Source organism: Ostrea edulis, chromosome 5, assembly GCF_947568905.1.
Source record: "Ostrea edulis chromosome 5, xbOstEdul1.1, whole genome shotgun sequence".
In the NCBI taxonomy this organism is placed as follows: Eukaryota; Metazoa; Mollusca; class Bivalvia; order Ostreida; family Ostreidae; genus Ostrea; species Ostrea edulis.
In genome coordinates this window covers 51,816,683-51,833,707 of record NC_079168.1, presented here as the reverse complement: position 1 = coordinate 51,833,707, position 17,025 = coordinate 51,816,683, and the positions used below count along the sequence as shown (strand labels likewise).

At 35.0% G+C, this 17,025-nt stretch overlaps 1 protein-coding gene and 1 long non-coding RNA gene across 19 annotated transcripts in view; one reads left to right on the top strand and one right to left on the bottom strand.

Annotated features, from left to right (window-relative positions):
• Positions 1 to 17,025, bottom strand: part of LOC125648892 (ryanodine receptor-like) — a 108,470-nt gene that overhangs the window by 28,363 nt on the left and 63,082 nt on the right. For 15 of the 18 annotated variants that reach the window (XR_008802864.1, XR_007360494.2, XM_048875906.2 and 12 more), the window contains 15 exons: positions 16,728 to 16,863; positions 15,004 to 15,042; positions 14,470 to 14,588; positions 13,544 to 13,719; positions 12,436 to 12,594; positions 12,012 to 12,299; positions 11,510 to 11,548; positions 8,322 to 8,378; positions 8,109 to 8,243; positions 7,856 to 7,864; positions 6,117 to 6,229; positions 4,892 to 4,985; positions 4,461 to 4,625; positions 3,173 to 3,247; positions 5 to 104 (listed from right to left, as the gene is read on the bottom strand). Coding sequence is in view for 16 of the 18 variants with exons in the window: in XM_048875906.2 (XP_048731863.2) it covers positions 5 to 104; positions 3,173 to 3,247; positions 4,461 to 4,625; positions 4,892 to 4,985; positions 6,117 to 6,229; positions 7,856 to 7,864; positions 8,109 to 8,243; positions 8,322 to 8,378; positions 11,510 to 11,548; positions 12,012 to 12,299; positions 12,436 to 12,594; positions 13,544 to 13,719; positions 14,470 to 14,588; positions 15,004 to 15,042; positions 16,728 to 16,863 (1,704 nt within the window). In the remaining 2 variants the exon portion in view is untranslated. The remainder of the gene's footprint in view (positions 1 to 4; positions 105 to 3,172; positions 3,248 to 4,460; positions 4,626 to 4,891; positions 4,986 to 6,116; positions 6,230 to 7,855; positions 7,865 to 8,108; positions 8,244 to 8,321; positions 8,379 to 11,509; positions 11,549 to 12,011; positions 12,300 to 12,435; positions 12,595 to 13,543; positions 13,720 to 14,469; positions 14,589 to 15,003; positions 15,043 to 16,727; positions 16,864 to 17,025) is intronic. The other 3 variants (XM_048875914.2, XM_056164755.1, XM_048875910.2) reach the window with 2 other exon arrangements.
• LOC130054568 (uncharacterized) lies at positions 15,453 to 16,240 on the top strand. The gene is made up of 2 exons (XR_008802865.1): positions 15,453 to 15,714; positions 15,932 to 16,240. It is a non-coding gene; the product is annotated as an uncharacterized LOC130054568 (long non-coding RNA).

Sequence of the window (17,025 nt, the reverse complement as noted above, 5' to 3'; positions counted from 1 at the left end):
CCACCTCGGCTCGCACTGATGTACAGCAGGACCATCTCTGCTGCTCCACGATCCGCTAGTCTGGACTGCTCAAACAATAGCTGTTGCTTCTCCATCTCTTGTTCCTGGCAAAGACAGAATTGTTTTTACAGTTTAAAATGCACAATAAGTGTTCTTATGCATATATGTTGTATACTTCATTTGGTCCTAATGTATACCGGTCTAAAAAATATACATGATATTGTATTCTGAAATCAACAAAGGAACACATTTAAAAAGTTATATATTTCAGAATGTTTATAACTTGAATACTCTAAGAGAATTTTAAAACTGAACATAGGATGCAAGCTTAAACATCCAAATTCTTCCTATAATTTTAGAAGTGATTTTTCATGCAAAAGACCAGCCTTTCTTGGCCCCTGTAAAACTTAAATTTTAAAAAATTCAAGAACACTTAATCTTTTATATCAAAAAAGGAGGTCATACTCAATACAGTTTCAGAGAAATCCCGTTATCAAGTTCACCATGTATTAAGTTAAAATGCTAATTTAAAAGTTGGAATTTCAAAGCACAAAACCATTTCTTAACAAACCTATCTAATATAGTCAGGGTTTTTTATGCATCCCATGATGGCTTGGTTCTGCATTACATCGTAAAAATTCTGGCAACAAAATAACACTAAACCCCTGTGTATTTACAGTTGGTCAAGATGATCAGCAACTGACACCCGGATTGCTCCAGATGGACCTGTGGACATTTCCTGATCTCTTAGATGATTAGTGACACTTGACTGATCACCTTTCAACAGATCTTGTGGGGATGATACAGATGAATATCTTGTATCAAAGCATATATGGCAACTTTACCAATTGAGGCAGGATTCTCCCGATTTTAGGCATTGGCAAAAGCCATTCCTGCTTTCCCAATAAGGAAAGCAAAAATCATGATTTTGTAAAAAATATTCCCTGATTTAAGACAACAAACCTCTATTTCCAACCCTTATCTAAAATTCTGCGCCATTTCTTGTGGGTAGCCCATCAGTAATTGTGACAGTAAGTAAGCCATTGCCATTCACCTGTGTCATGTGGTATCAGGATGTGCGAGTTGGTGTAATTTACCTGGTCTACCAATGCTGAGGTGTTTATTGGTCAATTAGGAACATGTTTTGATAGTAACTAATCCAGAAGATGGACTTCAAATTGCTATATTCTTTACACAAATAAGAAGGACAATGATGATAGTTACACCACCAAAATGTTGGACATTAATGATTTTCAGGATGACAGCTTTGGGTGCCACTGATATGCAATAGGTACATACATTATAATTTTTTCAGTTACATTTTACTTTACTGTAACAAAATGAGAAACATAATAAAAGGATTCCATTGTAATTTGTTTCTGGATATTTACAGTCATTTGGAGGTATATGGCAAAAAATGATGAAATTTATCAATATTCAACTAAAATTTAGTTAAAATACTGATTTTTGTTAATGACTTACTTATAGAAAGCATAAAGGACTGCTTTGAACAAGCAAAACTTTTCTATCACATACATGAACTGGAAAGATAAATCTATGATTTATCTATTATAAAGATTGTCCAAGCTTGTGCTTGATGGTTCCTAAAAGAAAAACATGAAAAATAGCCAATTCATGTCAAAATACCAAAAATGACAGCAAAACGTCATAATTATGGTCTACATCATTATTATCAAACTGGGAATAATAAATGAATTGCATCAGGATTCTTGCACAAAATACACTTTATTTTGAAACAATAGCAAGAAGTCTATTTTCATGGGCAAATAGACCCAAACCCCTCATTATACAGTCCTTTCTATTACATTCAATTGATGAAATTATTGTACTGGATTAGTTTTGATACATATGCGGAACAAAATTTTCTCAAAACTTTTTAAAAAAGAAGGAAACAAACATTGTCTCCTAAGCTAAGACATAAATATAGAACTTTGCTTGAGGTACTATAAGATGCTGGAAGTGCTGTAGGAACTAAAATGACAAACACCAATAAAACGTACTGAATGATGTGACTAAAATACTGATGGATTTGCAGTATAAAAATACATATACATGGTGACAATATAGGACTATAGGAATATGCTAACTTTCATAATTCTTCACTACTACCTAAAGCAGAAATCAACAACAAACAAATTCAATACACACTTATTTCAACTGTGCTTCTTAATAATAAAATAAAACCCTAGGCAAGAGCAAAGGGTCTTCTTCTTGTACTAATGGGAATTCAAAACAATGAAGGTGTGTGCTGCATCTACAGGTACTTAAGGAACATTCTGGAGTTTTGGACATTGGAAGTTTTAATTCATGTCTCGTGACTTAAGCAAGGGATATGGTTTCTATCTATGAAGCTGTTGGGTAAGGTTTATTCTGGGGAGAGCACTGACTTCTCTGCTGTAATAAACATGCAAAGTTGATGTACCTTTAAAACTCCCAAATGAAGCTGACGCAAGCGAGAAGTACAAGATATTTTCAGTGAAAAAACATGCAGAAATTTAATTATATCTACAGTTTAAATAGAATTGATTCAAAATGGGATTTCCATCAACATTTCAAAAAAATCAATTTGCAGGTATCAAAACTCTATGATATTTTCTTTACCTCCATAATAAAAATAAGAGTAATTATAGCCAAACAACTGAAAATTTGGCTACAACTTGCAAGTCCTTTGATCCATCTATACTGCAATCAAGATTACTCTATGTACAAAGTACTTCTATTTACACCCAAATGTGTATAAGTTTGAACAACTTTTTAACACAAGAAATAAAATTAAATTGATGAAACTATGTAAATTTATAAAATCTATTATTGAGAGAGTTAGCTCTCCTGGTTGGCTCATTATCAGATACTGTAATTAATTTTTCTCAAGTCTGTAAGTATGTATTTAACTATATTAGTGTAATGTTTCTCTATACTGCACATTCTGTCAGTTTATGAAAATAAACTATTGTCATTGTCATTTAACAGATTACCTGAGAAACTGATATCAGTAAATATTTTTCTTTTTTAAATTGTTGAAGTTCAGCACACCTCTGATCATCTTTCACCCATGTCTCATGCAACATGTACAACTGTATAAGCAATAAGAGTAGCCTTTGTGTGATATAGATTGGGATACCAGCTATGTGTTGCTGTAAACTAAACCCACCTGGAAGGAGGAACCTGGTCCTTCCTCATCCCCACCCTCTTCATCATCATCATCCTCATCTTCACCATGACAACTCTACAAAATAATACCATATCAACAAATTAATCTTAATTTTATCTATCAATGGGAACTTTCATATGTAAAGCTTACTCCACTTATACTGAAATTTGAAATATTGCTTCTTCTTTTTTTTCTTTGCATTAAAATGTCAGTTAATTGGAAACTGCTTATATTGAAATATTTCTTAATTTCAAGTAAATTTTAAGTCCACAGAGCTGATAATGAATTGTTTTCACAACAGCTACATTAAAGTACTCCACATGGAATCACTCATCATTATGGTCCATGACTCTACAAACATGCAAAGGAAGAGAGGGCTGTGTTTTGTAGCGGCTAGCCTAACTGCTAGGCTAGATATCTAGCTAGGTCTATTGAACGCACTGTATGAATTAACGCTTGTAAGATAAGCCTAGATGTTCATTCAATTTCATAACACTATCTAGCACTATGTAGCCGCTACGATCTTGAATGCAGCCCAGGACATAAATAGGTGTCCCAAGACCATTCTTTACCCAAGAACTTTCAATTGTATATTTTTGTAATGAATTTCAAAATTCTAGAGGGGTTTAGTTCTTCATTGATTGCTTGGCTTTAACATGGCTGCAGGAATTTAATTATTACCTGGATTCAGCACAAATATACATACATTTGAAATGGAGAAATTGATTTAATTTTACTGCATTTTATGTACAACATATTAACTAAAAATCTGTGACCTACTTTGGTTCATGTTTACATAGGTTTATTAGATCAAGATCAAAATTTAAAAACTTTTTTTGTAAATGGAAGAAAGAGATCAACTTCATTTATACATGTATACTGAAAATAATCACCAGGGCCTTTGAATTACAGTTTATCAGTACCAGTAGACTGTATTATGTATTAACTAACATTAACCTGACTACACACAAGATTTTGTATTACTCTAGCAGCCCCTTGGTCCAAACTTCTCACTTAATAAATTTTGCCAAGTTTGGTGTGCACTACATGTATGTAACTAAAATAAAGGTCAGTTAATAAAACGCCAAAGTAAACCATCTTAATTTTCCAACCCAATCTATTTGGAGATGAAGTAGAAACTAGCTCACACAGGCAAACAATTTCAGATTTCTTTCCCTATAAAACCTAATGACACTTCTCTCTAACTACTAGAGGAAGACTGATAACTGCCATTTTTTATTTAATGACTCATCGCATTTAAGATTAAAAAACCCTGTATATTACAGACCTGTGCCATAATCTGAGCGTAAGACATGTACAAGCCGTCTTCTGGTAGACTTCCATGCTGCTCTTTGGTGGCGGCTCGACTGAGGCAGGTAATAAGTTGATCCAAGGGGTCTGGTTTGACCTCAACCTCTTCCTTCTTCTCTATGTCCTCTTCCTCTTCAGCCCTCTAAAATTAGATGTTCTGGTTATAAGAAACTTTTTCATTTCAGAAAAGAAATATGAAAACTAGCAACTCAGTTCCTCCTCTTTTCAAGCAAAATAAAGCAGTTTACAAACTCTGTTCCTGGCTGTTAATGTTATTTATAAACACAGCATCTTCTCTTTCCAGTAACAAAGGCAAACTTGTATGTGTTTGTTTTATTCTACTAAAGGGACAGAAATCATCCTTCGTATGGTTATGAATAACACACACAAACCAACTCTCTAACTTACAGTAAGGTCCTCAATGAGCACTTTCTTTTCATACTCCTCTGTCCCAAGCCACTGCTCTTTATAGGAGTTCAGGAAGAGATTGATAGCCCTATGTCTGTAAAATGCAATTAGCAAAAATCAACAATCAGTCTATTACATTCCAAAATTCAATAAAATGGTACAGTGATTACTTTAACTGGAGAAGAATTCAACAGCAGCTGTGTACATGTCAGAGGAAAAGTTAATTAGCTGCTGATACTGTAAACATACGTTTTAATGTGCAGTATTTATTTCTGCTATTAAGTCTGTGGCTACATATTATCCATGTAATTTCATACTAGCAGACTTAAAGTATGCAAGCTATTTTCATGTAAGTTATATGAGATTCAGCAGAATTGCAGACTAAACCAAAAAATGATAATCAATGAAATTATGACTGAGTGGAATTAAATAAATCTACAGTATTCATTTCTGTCACAAATCAATCTCTGCTTCACAATGCTAACTTCTGTCACACATCAATATGTGCTTCACAATGTCTAATCTCTGTCACACATCAATCTGTGCTTCACAATGTCTAATTTCTGTCACACATCAATCTCTGCTTCACAATGTCTAATTTCTGTCACACATCAATCTCTGCTTCACAATGTCTAACTTCTGTCATACATCAATATGTGCTTCACAATGTCTAATCTCTGTCACACATCAATCTCTGCTTCACAATGTCTAACTTCTGTCACACATCAATCTCTGCTTCACAATGTCTAATTTCTGTCACACATCAATCTCTGCTTCACAATGTCTAACTTCTGTCACACATCAATCTGTGCTTCACAATGTCTAATCTCTGTCACACATCAATATGTGCTTCACAATGTCTAACTTCTGTCACACATCAATCTCTGCTTCACAATGTCTAATCTCTGTCACACATCAATCTCTGCTTCACAATGTCTAATCTCTGTCACACATCAATCTGTGCTTCACAATGCTAACTTCTGTCACACATCAATATGTGCTTCACAATGTCTAACTTCTGTCAAACATCAATCTGTGCTTCATAATGTTTAACATTTGTTGGGGTCCAGTTTTCATTGTATTCATGGTATGAGTCTAGTCACACATTTAGGTCCTCCAGCAAAACACCAGAAAGTGATCTACCTCATAGAACAATGGCTTTCATTTCCAAACCACAAAAACAAATGATTTAACAGGCACTGTAGTAAGTTAACTGCCCACTGACCTTGGTAAACCATGGAGAGGCACCATCCTGAAGCAGGCCATGACAGCTCGCTTCCTCTGGGTGGAGATCACCTTCTTCCACACATTCTTGTGGCTACCTGATGGATGTTCCACCTTAAACACATATATTTGCCTTGTATAAATACGAATTTAAAACCAAGACTGAAGCTACACCGTTTTCATTGTGTTTTACTATATACATATAACACTAACAAGACGTAACTGAAACAAAAGACGATTGATTTCTATTTCCTTCAGATTTATCTAACTATTGTGGATCACACCTCACACTCTGCCTAGCTACAGATTAGAAATTCTGCTTGTAATTCACGACAATTCATCCTATCACATGCAACTTTGATTCTTCATCCCCCTTCCATTTCTTTTTTAAAGTTTGAGTGGATAAAAATAATACTTATGTATTATGCCTGCACAGATTCAAACCTCTGACCTTTCTACAATGTACTTACAAATTTTATTCACACATAGAGAAACAATTCACACTCTGACTACATATACATACATGTACTTTTAGTAGTAACTGTTGAATGGAAAGAAATGAGGTGATGAATGAAATGGAGTGTATTTAGAATACATATAATTAGGGAAAAGGGGAACCATATTATATGAGATATAGCAGACTGCAAAACACAGAGGAAAGGTAGAGGTACACGAAAGCCTTGGTCATAAATCTCTGCATGAGGGCAACAACTCCAGAAATACAGGGCTACAACATAGGTTTAAACTAGTTGCAATTTTGCTTGCAAAAATTACAGATATACATGTAGAATTGAATTTTTACATGTAATACTATCCGGAAAAAAATTACAATAACAATTTTGGACATATTCTATGTCAAACTTACAAAATAACTCCATTCCTTCATTGCAAGTCTATCAATCTTGAATTGTTCAAACAAAAAAAGGGAAACAGTTTTATAAAATATGTATACTTTATCAAAAATATATTTTACTTATCACAGTCATTACAGTAGTCAAAGACATCACATACATTCATAACAAAAAAAGCTTTTCTTTCTCAGAATCTGCAGTGAAGGGAAATAAAATCATTTTTCCTATTTTACATATCTTTGTGTTCTTTGTTTCTGAGTGCCATGATTCTGGGGAAAACAAGAAAATCAAGAGAATCCATAATTGAAGATATGATAATATTCCCACTGGTGCATCTGGACCCTGTTTTACAAAGGAACTATAAACCAAGATTCTGACTAAAATCTTGTCAACTAACCAAAGTTTACAAGATCATTGATTGTGTAAGATTTTCTACTTGATATCGATTTAATTTAGAAATGATAATGATAATTGGGTACAGAAAAAGAAACTGGAATGGCCAAACTTTTGAAGAAAAAAAATATTTTGCAGAATTCCAAAATAAAATATTAAGCAGTGAGAAAAATTACTAGATCAATGACTTTGCATTAACAGGGTGTTTAATGAAAGCTTGGTTTACAACTAATGTGCCAACAGAAAACAGGGCCAATTTCATGTTAGTCCTTTATAATTTTAGCACATTGAAGTGTCAGGCAGTGTCAAAAAATGCAAATAGACTAATTGTCTGTTTGTTATTAATTCTACTAAGCCTAAGTTGGACAGTATAGTTAAGTTTTAGTGTTCCATTTATCTGAGTCAACAGTCAGATTTCAGTAGGGGGGTCTGTCCAAGCAAACATGGTACATGCCTGGTTTGAAGATAAAACACTGCTGCCAGCCAGCTGACTTACCTCGCAGATCTAATCATGTGAAAGGAGAGAAAACAATTTATTTTCAACCTTCAGACAAGAGACATTTTAAACTTACTAACAGATCTGAAGGGACTACAATATAATAAGGTATATTACAAAGAATTCAACAGTTATTTTGGTATTTCAAGGTAAATTGAATACAGGAACCAGTCATATTTAACAGTTATGGGACTGGGGCCATGCGTGTCATGATAACATTACAAGTCCTCTTCAAGGAGAAGCTGGTGCCTACCATGTGTAATCCATGCATGACTTTGGCCATTGACAGAATTCTTTCCAGAACATGATGTTGGTCTACATTAGTTCTTTCCACTCCCCCGATCTTGGTGTACAAAACCTTCTGCCATCGAACTTTGTCATCTGTTGGCTGCAAAGGAAAATAGTCATGTAAGAAAATGTTAAACAGTCCATTGGATTTGAGTCAATAATCAGGTAAAGTACTCACCCCTTCATCTGCTTCCAATTTCTGCTGCATAAAGTCCTCAATATCTGCTTCTGATTCCTGAAATATATACATTTGTAAGTTTTTCAATGGCAATCAAGCTAGAGATATTTGTGAAGTTAAAGAAAATGAAATCAAAAGTCTATTTATAATAATAAACAGCAAAAGAACAAAATATTTTCTATTAATTAAACACTGTATGACTAGTGAGGAAATACAATAGAGAGAAACATGTATCAGAAGGTGTTAAAATCCTCTATAAATGAAATCACTTACATCTACATGTATGTAAACAATTCTTGAATAAATTATGTATGTAGCATATCCAAACATCTTAATATCATAATTCAGGAAGTGGGAACTACAGGCCTATTCTAGGAGGACTACTCTTTTCTCTTATCCAGACTGGGGTAAATTTGACATTCTGCAAATTTACATGCCACAATCATATGAGCTTCCACAATCCATGCTAAAGATGAATTTTACATTTTTGGCCCAGTTACCTTGATAATGTCTAAATTACCTTGGTGTAGTAGCATGACACAGGTCACAAGTAACCTCTGTGTCTTTGTGTCAAATATGATTGCATTATAAATCTTTTCTGTGAAAAAAAAATTGACTTGAACAAAAACTATTTTACTTCTTCCAATGACCTTGACATAGCCTGCATGACCTTTTATATGCCATGACACTCTCAAGTCATATTCAACCTTTGTAAAAATTAAAAAAAAAATGTTGTCCCTGTTGCAACAGTGTTGTTAATACAAGGGTATTAAACTTTTAATTTAATGATATTGACCGATCAAAATGACCTTAGGTCAGAGTCATGACATTCTCCAATCACAAGTATTTTTAGTGTCAAGTATGAGCATTTCATGTTTCTTTGTCACAAAGTTAAAGCATTGACACAAATTAAACTTTTTTCTCTTTGTGACCTTAAACTTCAGCAAATGATCATAGGCAATGGTAATGATTCACTGCCTGGTCATTCACAATCATTGTGTGAGCACCGTTGCAATCCCTGAATTGTAAGAATGACCATTTCTATAATACTTAGGAACTAGATTATTTGTATTATTGGAATATAAAAATACTGGAAACAGTAGTCCTTTGTGAATTTTCCCATGCTTTTTTTTCTTCTTAATATATATATCTAAAATAATACAAACTACCTTAACAGATTTATATTTTGTAACTTAATAAATGTTTTGATCTTTACAAATACATTTAAATGTGTAAATAGAGGACTCTCCCTCGTGCCCATGTCCCTTTTAAAAGTAGCAAGTGTGATGATGCCCACAAGGCCCTGCACTTTAAAAGGAAGAAGAAAGGTTTTTATGTCAAGTTAAAAGGTCTGTGCTTTTATCAAGAAATCATTTGATTTCACTTGTAAAATGCAATTTGATTAGTTAAATAAATTTGATTTTTAACCATCAACATTCTTCATATCAAACAAACTTAATTACTGTTAATTCCTGCCATATGACATCCTAGAAATGAAATCACAATAGATTTGACTCTTCTGTTTCCACAGTGTTGCTATGGCAATATTGCTCTGCATCATATAAAATTATATTTTCTTTAGAATTATTAATCAAATTACATAAAAATGCATTTTACTAAATCAAATTTCAAGGAATGATGAAAGTAATCTTTATCCATTTCATTCCTTACAATTTAATTTTTCAAAACGCATTGGATGTAATTTGATGAACTTATATGATGCTGAACAATAAAACGATAATAGCAGAGCTTAAATGTGTTTTGACATCATTCTCAGGACGCCATATGGTGCGACTTCAAATAAAACTCAGTTTAAACCACATAAAAATGTTGATAAGTAAAATGCACCAATCAAATTGTGTTTTACAAGTGAAATTAAATGATTACTCATATAATATAAACTATCAAATCAAATTCACATACACCTTACATTTAGTATCCATACATTGATAATTTTGTATCTAGCTTGCACCCCATTGGCCCTTGTAATTAGGTTTCTGTGTTCATGTAATGAGAGTTGATCTAGGTGCATAACAGAACCAGAGCACCAAATGTATTTTCTTACAGACAAAAAATTCACATCTTTTTCTCATAGTGAGCTACTGACCTTGGGCAAGGTTTATACCCTATCCTTAATTAAATCATCAGCAATTTCTGTGTGGACTATGGGCACCAAATCTTTCTTTGTTCAAGTTACTGCCCAAACACGATTTGTACAAATGGAAGGACAGAGACAAATAGACAGACAAGGTGATTCCCACATATATCACCCAAACTTCATTTGGGAGAGGGGAGGGTCTGTCATTCTGAATAAATCTGATCCATATTCATAATGCAACATCACTTTGTATAACTAAATGTATATATCAACATTGTAGAGTCATATGCTTAAAGCACTTCATGCATTTACTTTAATAGTTCAGATCCATGCATTTAGGCCTATGCAATTTTTTATTATTTCATAAAGCTTAATAAAACAAATTTCTATGAATATGACAACATATAGACATGGATGATAACAACAATTAAATATTTTCACCACATTCAGATATGAGCATAGTAACAAGGTTTGTTTGAGACTCAGTCCTGGAATGTGTACATACATCACAGTTTATATCACATAAACAGCTAACAACAACATTAGAAAGAGTGCAGGAAGGAAAGTATACAAATATACATAAACCACTAGTTTATTCAATGCTCTTTATCAGGTCCTTTTACATATGTATGGTGACAAAACAGTAATTTCGTTTCAGTTCTGTGTGTTTAAATCACTAATGGCCTAAACAGTAACATTTTATTTAAATGATAAAGCATGTACTTTTGTCTGAAGTAAACAAACTGGAGTCTTGGGACACTGGTTTCAATAGTACCACACTAAGTACATGCTTAACATCGTTCATTACAATTTCTGTAAGTGATTTCTAAATGTAAATGAATCTAAGATTTGTTCTGTTGGTTGATGCTGAGCTGATTAGCATGTAGATAAGGCCATTCAATGCAATTCTAGAATTTCAATACTCTAAAAGCCAGGCTTAAGGCTAATCAACTTTAGAATTGTAGATGTATTTTCTGAATTTTAAGTTTTTAGCAAAATTACAAGACTTATTTCCTTGGTTTTTCATGAACCCATGCAGTCATCAAATCAAAACGCCACATGTTTCAGTCATGACAATGTTGATAAATACCGTTACATCGAAATCATAATCCGACTCATCGGAGCTTCGCTGAAATAAATATGACATTTACTGACACAGTCTTAACCTCATCTCAGACACAACTTTTGAGCTGCAATACATGTTATCAACATTCATACATGTAAAGCCAAGCAGTGTATATACAGAACAACTTTAATCGAGAACATTTATAAACTTGTTTACAGTTCTGCATATCAAGGATAAAAGATATGTGACATTTTAAGCAACAAATGCGATATTGCAAGAAATAATAGTTGCAGCTTTTAAACAATATCATTCTAGAACGTTCAAAATTGTTTGCAGTTCAGCATAAAGATGGAGATATGGGACAATTAAGCAACAAAAGCAATATTTAAAAAAAATAGTTGCAGCTTTTGAATAGAATAGTGAGGCATGGGTGTGTAGGTACACATCTTCTGTGCTCCACACAAAAATTTCAACAACAAAATTTGCTCAGTGTTCAACTACAAATTAGTAAAGTTGAATGAATTACCTCGATCAGTTTCTGTTTGACCTGTTGAAGTAGTTCCTGTTCTCGGCCACTGAAGAAGCTGAGACCTATTGGCAATAGCCGCTTCAGACATGCCACATTAAGACTGTTGTGTGGTTCTAATCGCTTCTTCTCTCTCTTCCGTCCAGTCCTCTTGCCGTTCTCTGCACTGAGGACAGGGTTCATCACATTTTGCGGGGAGGAACTAGTCTTTGACTGACTGGGCATTATCAAGGCCATATTGTCAATTTCATTACCCAACACAAAATTCTGCTCCTCTCTCTTAAACATCTAAAAAAAAAAAAGATTAGCAAATACAACTATGTATTCAAAATTTCCATTTCCCACAAAATTGACAATTTTCCACTTTAATATATAACATACTCATTATGACTTGAATGAATGACTATTTCATCTCCATACTTACAATAGACTTGGACCACAGTCCAAACAGTTCTGCCACACAGCTAAAAAGCTCCTCAGCATCCATAGTGGGGTGTTTAAGCCAGTGGGAGCGATGGAGATCCACATACTTAATCAGCAGTGGGAAAAAGGCATAGATATCTCTCACCAATATACCATAGGACTGTAAATATTAACCAATAGTTGTGTAATTTAAAACTATAAATAATGCAGTGTTCATAAGGAGATCAAAATTTAACAGAAACCATTCATTAGAAATATCAAAATACTGCTGGACATCACACAGACCTGCTGGACATCCCACAGACCTGGTGGACATCCCACAGACCTACTGGACATCCTACAGACTTGCTGGACATCACACAGACCTACTGTACATCACACAGATCTGCTGGATTTCACACAGACCTGCTGGACATCCTAAAGACCTAATGGACATCACACAGATCTGCTGGACATCCTACAGACTTGCTAGACATCACACAGACCTACTGTACATCACACAGATCTGCTGGACTTCACACAGACCTGCTGGACATCCTAAAGACCTAATGGACATCACACAGATCTGCTGGACATCCTACAGACTTGCTGGACATCACACAGACCTACTGTACATCACACAGATCTGCTGGACTTCACACAGACCTGCTGGACATCCTAAAGACCTAATGGACATCACACAGACCTACTGGACATCCCACAGACCTACTGCACATCCCACAGACCTGCTAGACATCACACAGATCTGCTAGACATCACACAGACCTACTGGACATCCCACAGACCTGCTAGACATCACACAGACCTGCTGGACATCCCACAGACCTGCTAGACATCACACAGACCTGCTGGACATCCCACAGACCTACTGGACATCACACAGACCTGCTAGACATCCCACAGACCTGCTGGACATCACACAGACCTGCTGGACATCCTACAGACCTACTGGACATCCCACATACCTACTGGACATCACACAGACCTGCTGGACATCACACAGACCTGATCAACATCACACAGATCTGCTGGACATCCTACAGACCTAATGGGCATCACACAGACCTGCTGGACATCAAACACTGACCTAATGAAGATCAAACACTAACCTGCTGGACATCTGCCTCCAGGTCTGCCGTTTCACTAGATCCATGTTTACTGGCTAGCAACTGTTTCTCTTTCCTTTCTACAATCTGACTGTTTTTCTGTAGAATGGTTGCAATTGGCAAGAAGTGGTCCTGTATCATATCTGGGGTGGAATTGGCAATAATGGGCTGGGTTCGAGCTAAAAGGAAATTAGAATTCATAGACAGTAGCCTACTTAAAATGGAAAATATTCCAATTAAGGATTGCTCTATTACAGTATGGACAAATTGCCCTATGACCTTGATCCTGGTAATATGACATTAATTCAAAATTATGACAAATCTTTTCTATGGTCATTATCAAAATCTGAGCGTAAAATCCAAGTGGAGTAAATTCAACAAAACCAAGTCATAAATTCAGACATCTGATTCAATATCTGATTAATTTCCTGTAACTTTGAAGACATACCACTGCACTTCAGTTTGAAATCACCATAAGAAAGAAAATGATAGTCTATGCAGTTTCCTTATCTCCTTGCCCTGTAAGCTTGATGATATGACCTTGATTCAAGATAACAACACATTACTCAGTTACATGAAAAACTGAATTTTGAGTCGTAGTAAACTTACAGTCCAGAGACAATTCAAAATCTCATTGCCCAATGGCCTTGACCCAGGTGTACTGTGACTCTGATTTAAGCATAGCAAAAAGTTGTTATCATCTCATACAATGTGTGACAGATGAACAATGGATCATCCCCCCCCCCCCCCCCCCCCCCCCAGGTAGAGGAAATGAAAATATTACAATGATTGTCTTTCTACAAATACTTACAAAACAAGGATATCAAATAAGTTTTCCTATCTCAACAATTCAAATGATATGTATTTAATCATGTTAATGTTTCTTTGAAATAAATACAGTTCAAACTAACTGACAAGTCTTTACATACTTGCAATTCTGTTCATCCAGGGAGCATCTATAGCTCCAATATTGTTGCGGATGAGTTTCAAAACATTTCCAAGAACTTGATTCATCAACTCTTCTGTCACAGCAGTTACACTGTTAACCCTGCAGTGATACATGAAAATTATTTTAAATCTAAAAATATTGATACTCAAAAACAACCAAAAATTACATCACAAAACAAAAGGCTCCTAGGTTACAATGCTTACCAGAGTCATATCACAAACTCTGGGCCATGTAACTATACATTGTAGCTCCATGCTAAGCCAAGCATCATAATTCAATTCCATCTAAATCTACACTATGATAGAGCAATATCACATATCTTTATAAAATTCCTACATAAAAATTTCAAATCTCTAATGTAAGTTCATCCTGAATTTAGGGCTCATAACTTTGGGTTACTTCAGACATACATACATACAGACAGACACTAAACAAAACTTCAAGAAACTGAAGATAAAGTCAGCTTAAATGTAGTGAATAGTAAATTTGAAGAATAATAAGTTTATAGATTTACCCTTCAGCTTCACTGTGGGACAACCAAAATGGCAGGTAACTGAAACAGAAGTAAATAAGTGTTACGATTTCTGTTCAGATATTTGGAATTACATGTATGTACATATTTCATTTTCAGCAAATACGTGCAGTATATATCAGATGAAGAAACAGACGGTAGGCACTAACCTATACAACATGTGCAGTATATATCAGATGAAGAAATAGAAGCGGTAGCCACTAACCTGCACAACATGTGTATACGTGCCAACTTTCCCGATTTGTGCGGGATTCTCCCAATTTGAAGGAACTGAAAAGGCAAATCCCGATATCCCGATCGGGATTGCAAAAATACCCCGAAATCCCGATTTTCTAAAAATATCTCCCATTTTACGACAACCCCCCCCCCCCCCCCCCCCCCCATTTCCAACCGGAATTTAAAATTCCACGTCATTTCTGAACTGGCCAATCAGAAATCGGGACAATTGTCAGCCATTACTGTTTACCTGTGTCGCATGGTATCATGGTGGTTTAATTTACCTGGTCTGCCTGTGTTGGGGTGCTAATTGGACAGTGCGAAGCATGTTTTGATAGTCATTAATCGGGAAGACGGATTTCAAATTGACATATCCTTTACACAAACGTGAATGACAATGATGATAGTGTCACCACCAAACAATCGGACATTCCGGATTTTTGCCTCTTGCTGACAGCATCCAAAATATGCAATAAGGTATGTCAAATATTTTTTTCCAACTATAATGATATAGGCTATCCGAATCTATCCGTCTATAGCGATGTATTATATAGTCTATATAGTGTAGTATTCAATAGACTTTGTGATGCGTAATTCGCACAAGTCTGTACTGAATTTTATATTAGCAAGTAGCCTTAATATACAAGTAAAAACGTATATTTTGATGTGTTTTTTCCCCTGGTATTTATTTCAGATGTCATGGGTGCAAAGATTTTGTTCGCAAACTTCATAGCAGGGAAGAGCACTCCTTTTCTGGTTGCAATGCAGATTGTTCCACCAGACTTTGCAAGCCCATGTTTACAGACAAGCAAGATCGCCTTTGTAGTCGTATCTAAATGCATGTGCTTTAATTCAAATTTTGATATATAGACCAGCCAATGTTTATATGGTGTAAAAAGATGCAACTTTAAGTATTATTTGATAATATGTAGGTGATTTGTTGTTGAAGAGAATTTTTTGCTGAATACATGATTTTAATAAAATATTTATGTGTATCTTTCAAGGTGGTTTTTTTTTTTATAGTTTGTTAAAGTTAATGGTCAAACACACTTGATGTTATGTTAATATATGATACATGTACAATGATTAGATTGATATTTTACTTGAAAAGACAAATATGTATTTTCATGGTAAAATGTCGTGAATTTTGAGCTTTGAAAAAAGGTCGACTCGCGCAAAATCCCCCATGGGGATTTTTAAAAGTTGGCATGTATGCATGATGTGCAGTATATATCAGAGGAAGAAACACAGGCGGTAGCCACTAACCTGCACAACATGTGCAGTATATATCCGATGAAGAAACACAGAGGGTAGCCACTAACCTGCACAACATGTGCAGTATATATCCGATGAAGAAACACAGGCGGTAGCCACTAACCTGCACAACATGGGCAGTATATATCAGATGAAGAAACACAGAGGGTAGCCACTAACCTATACAACATGTGCAGTATATATCAGATGAAGAAACACAGAGGGTAGCCACTAACCTGCACAACATGGGCAGAGTGACTTCTATAACATGAGGAGCCTCCTGGTATTTTCCTCCAGATTCAGCCAGCTCTGCTATTTCTTCGATGATTCTCTGCAGACCAGGCAAAGTTTGTGCAAGGAGTTCCATTACCTCTGAAAATGTGATATGAAAATCCAAGATTATGTAATAGTAAATGATATACACACAGCAAATTAAAAACCCTTTCAACAATCTACAAAGGTAATGATTCACACCAAAACTTTGCTTATCTGGATGGTATTATAATTCTCAGTCAATGTTTCAGCTACCTGAGA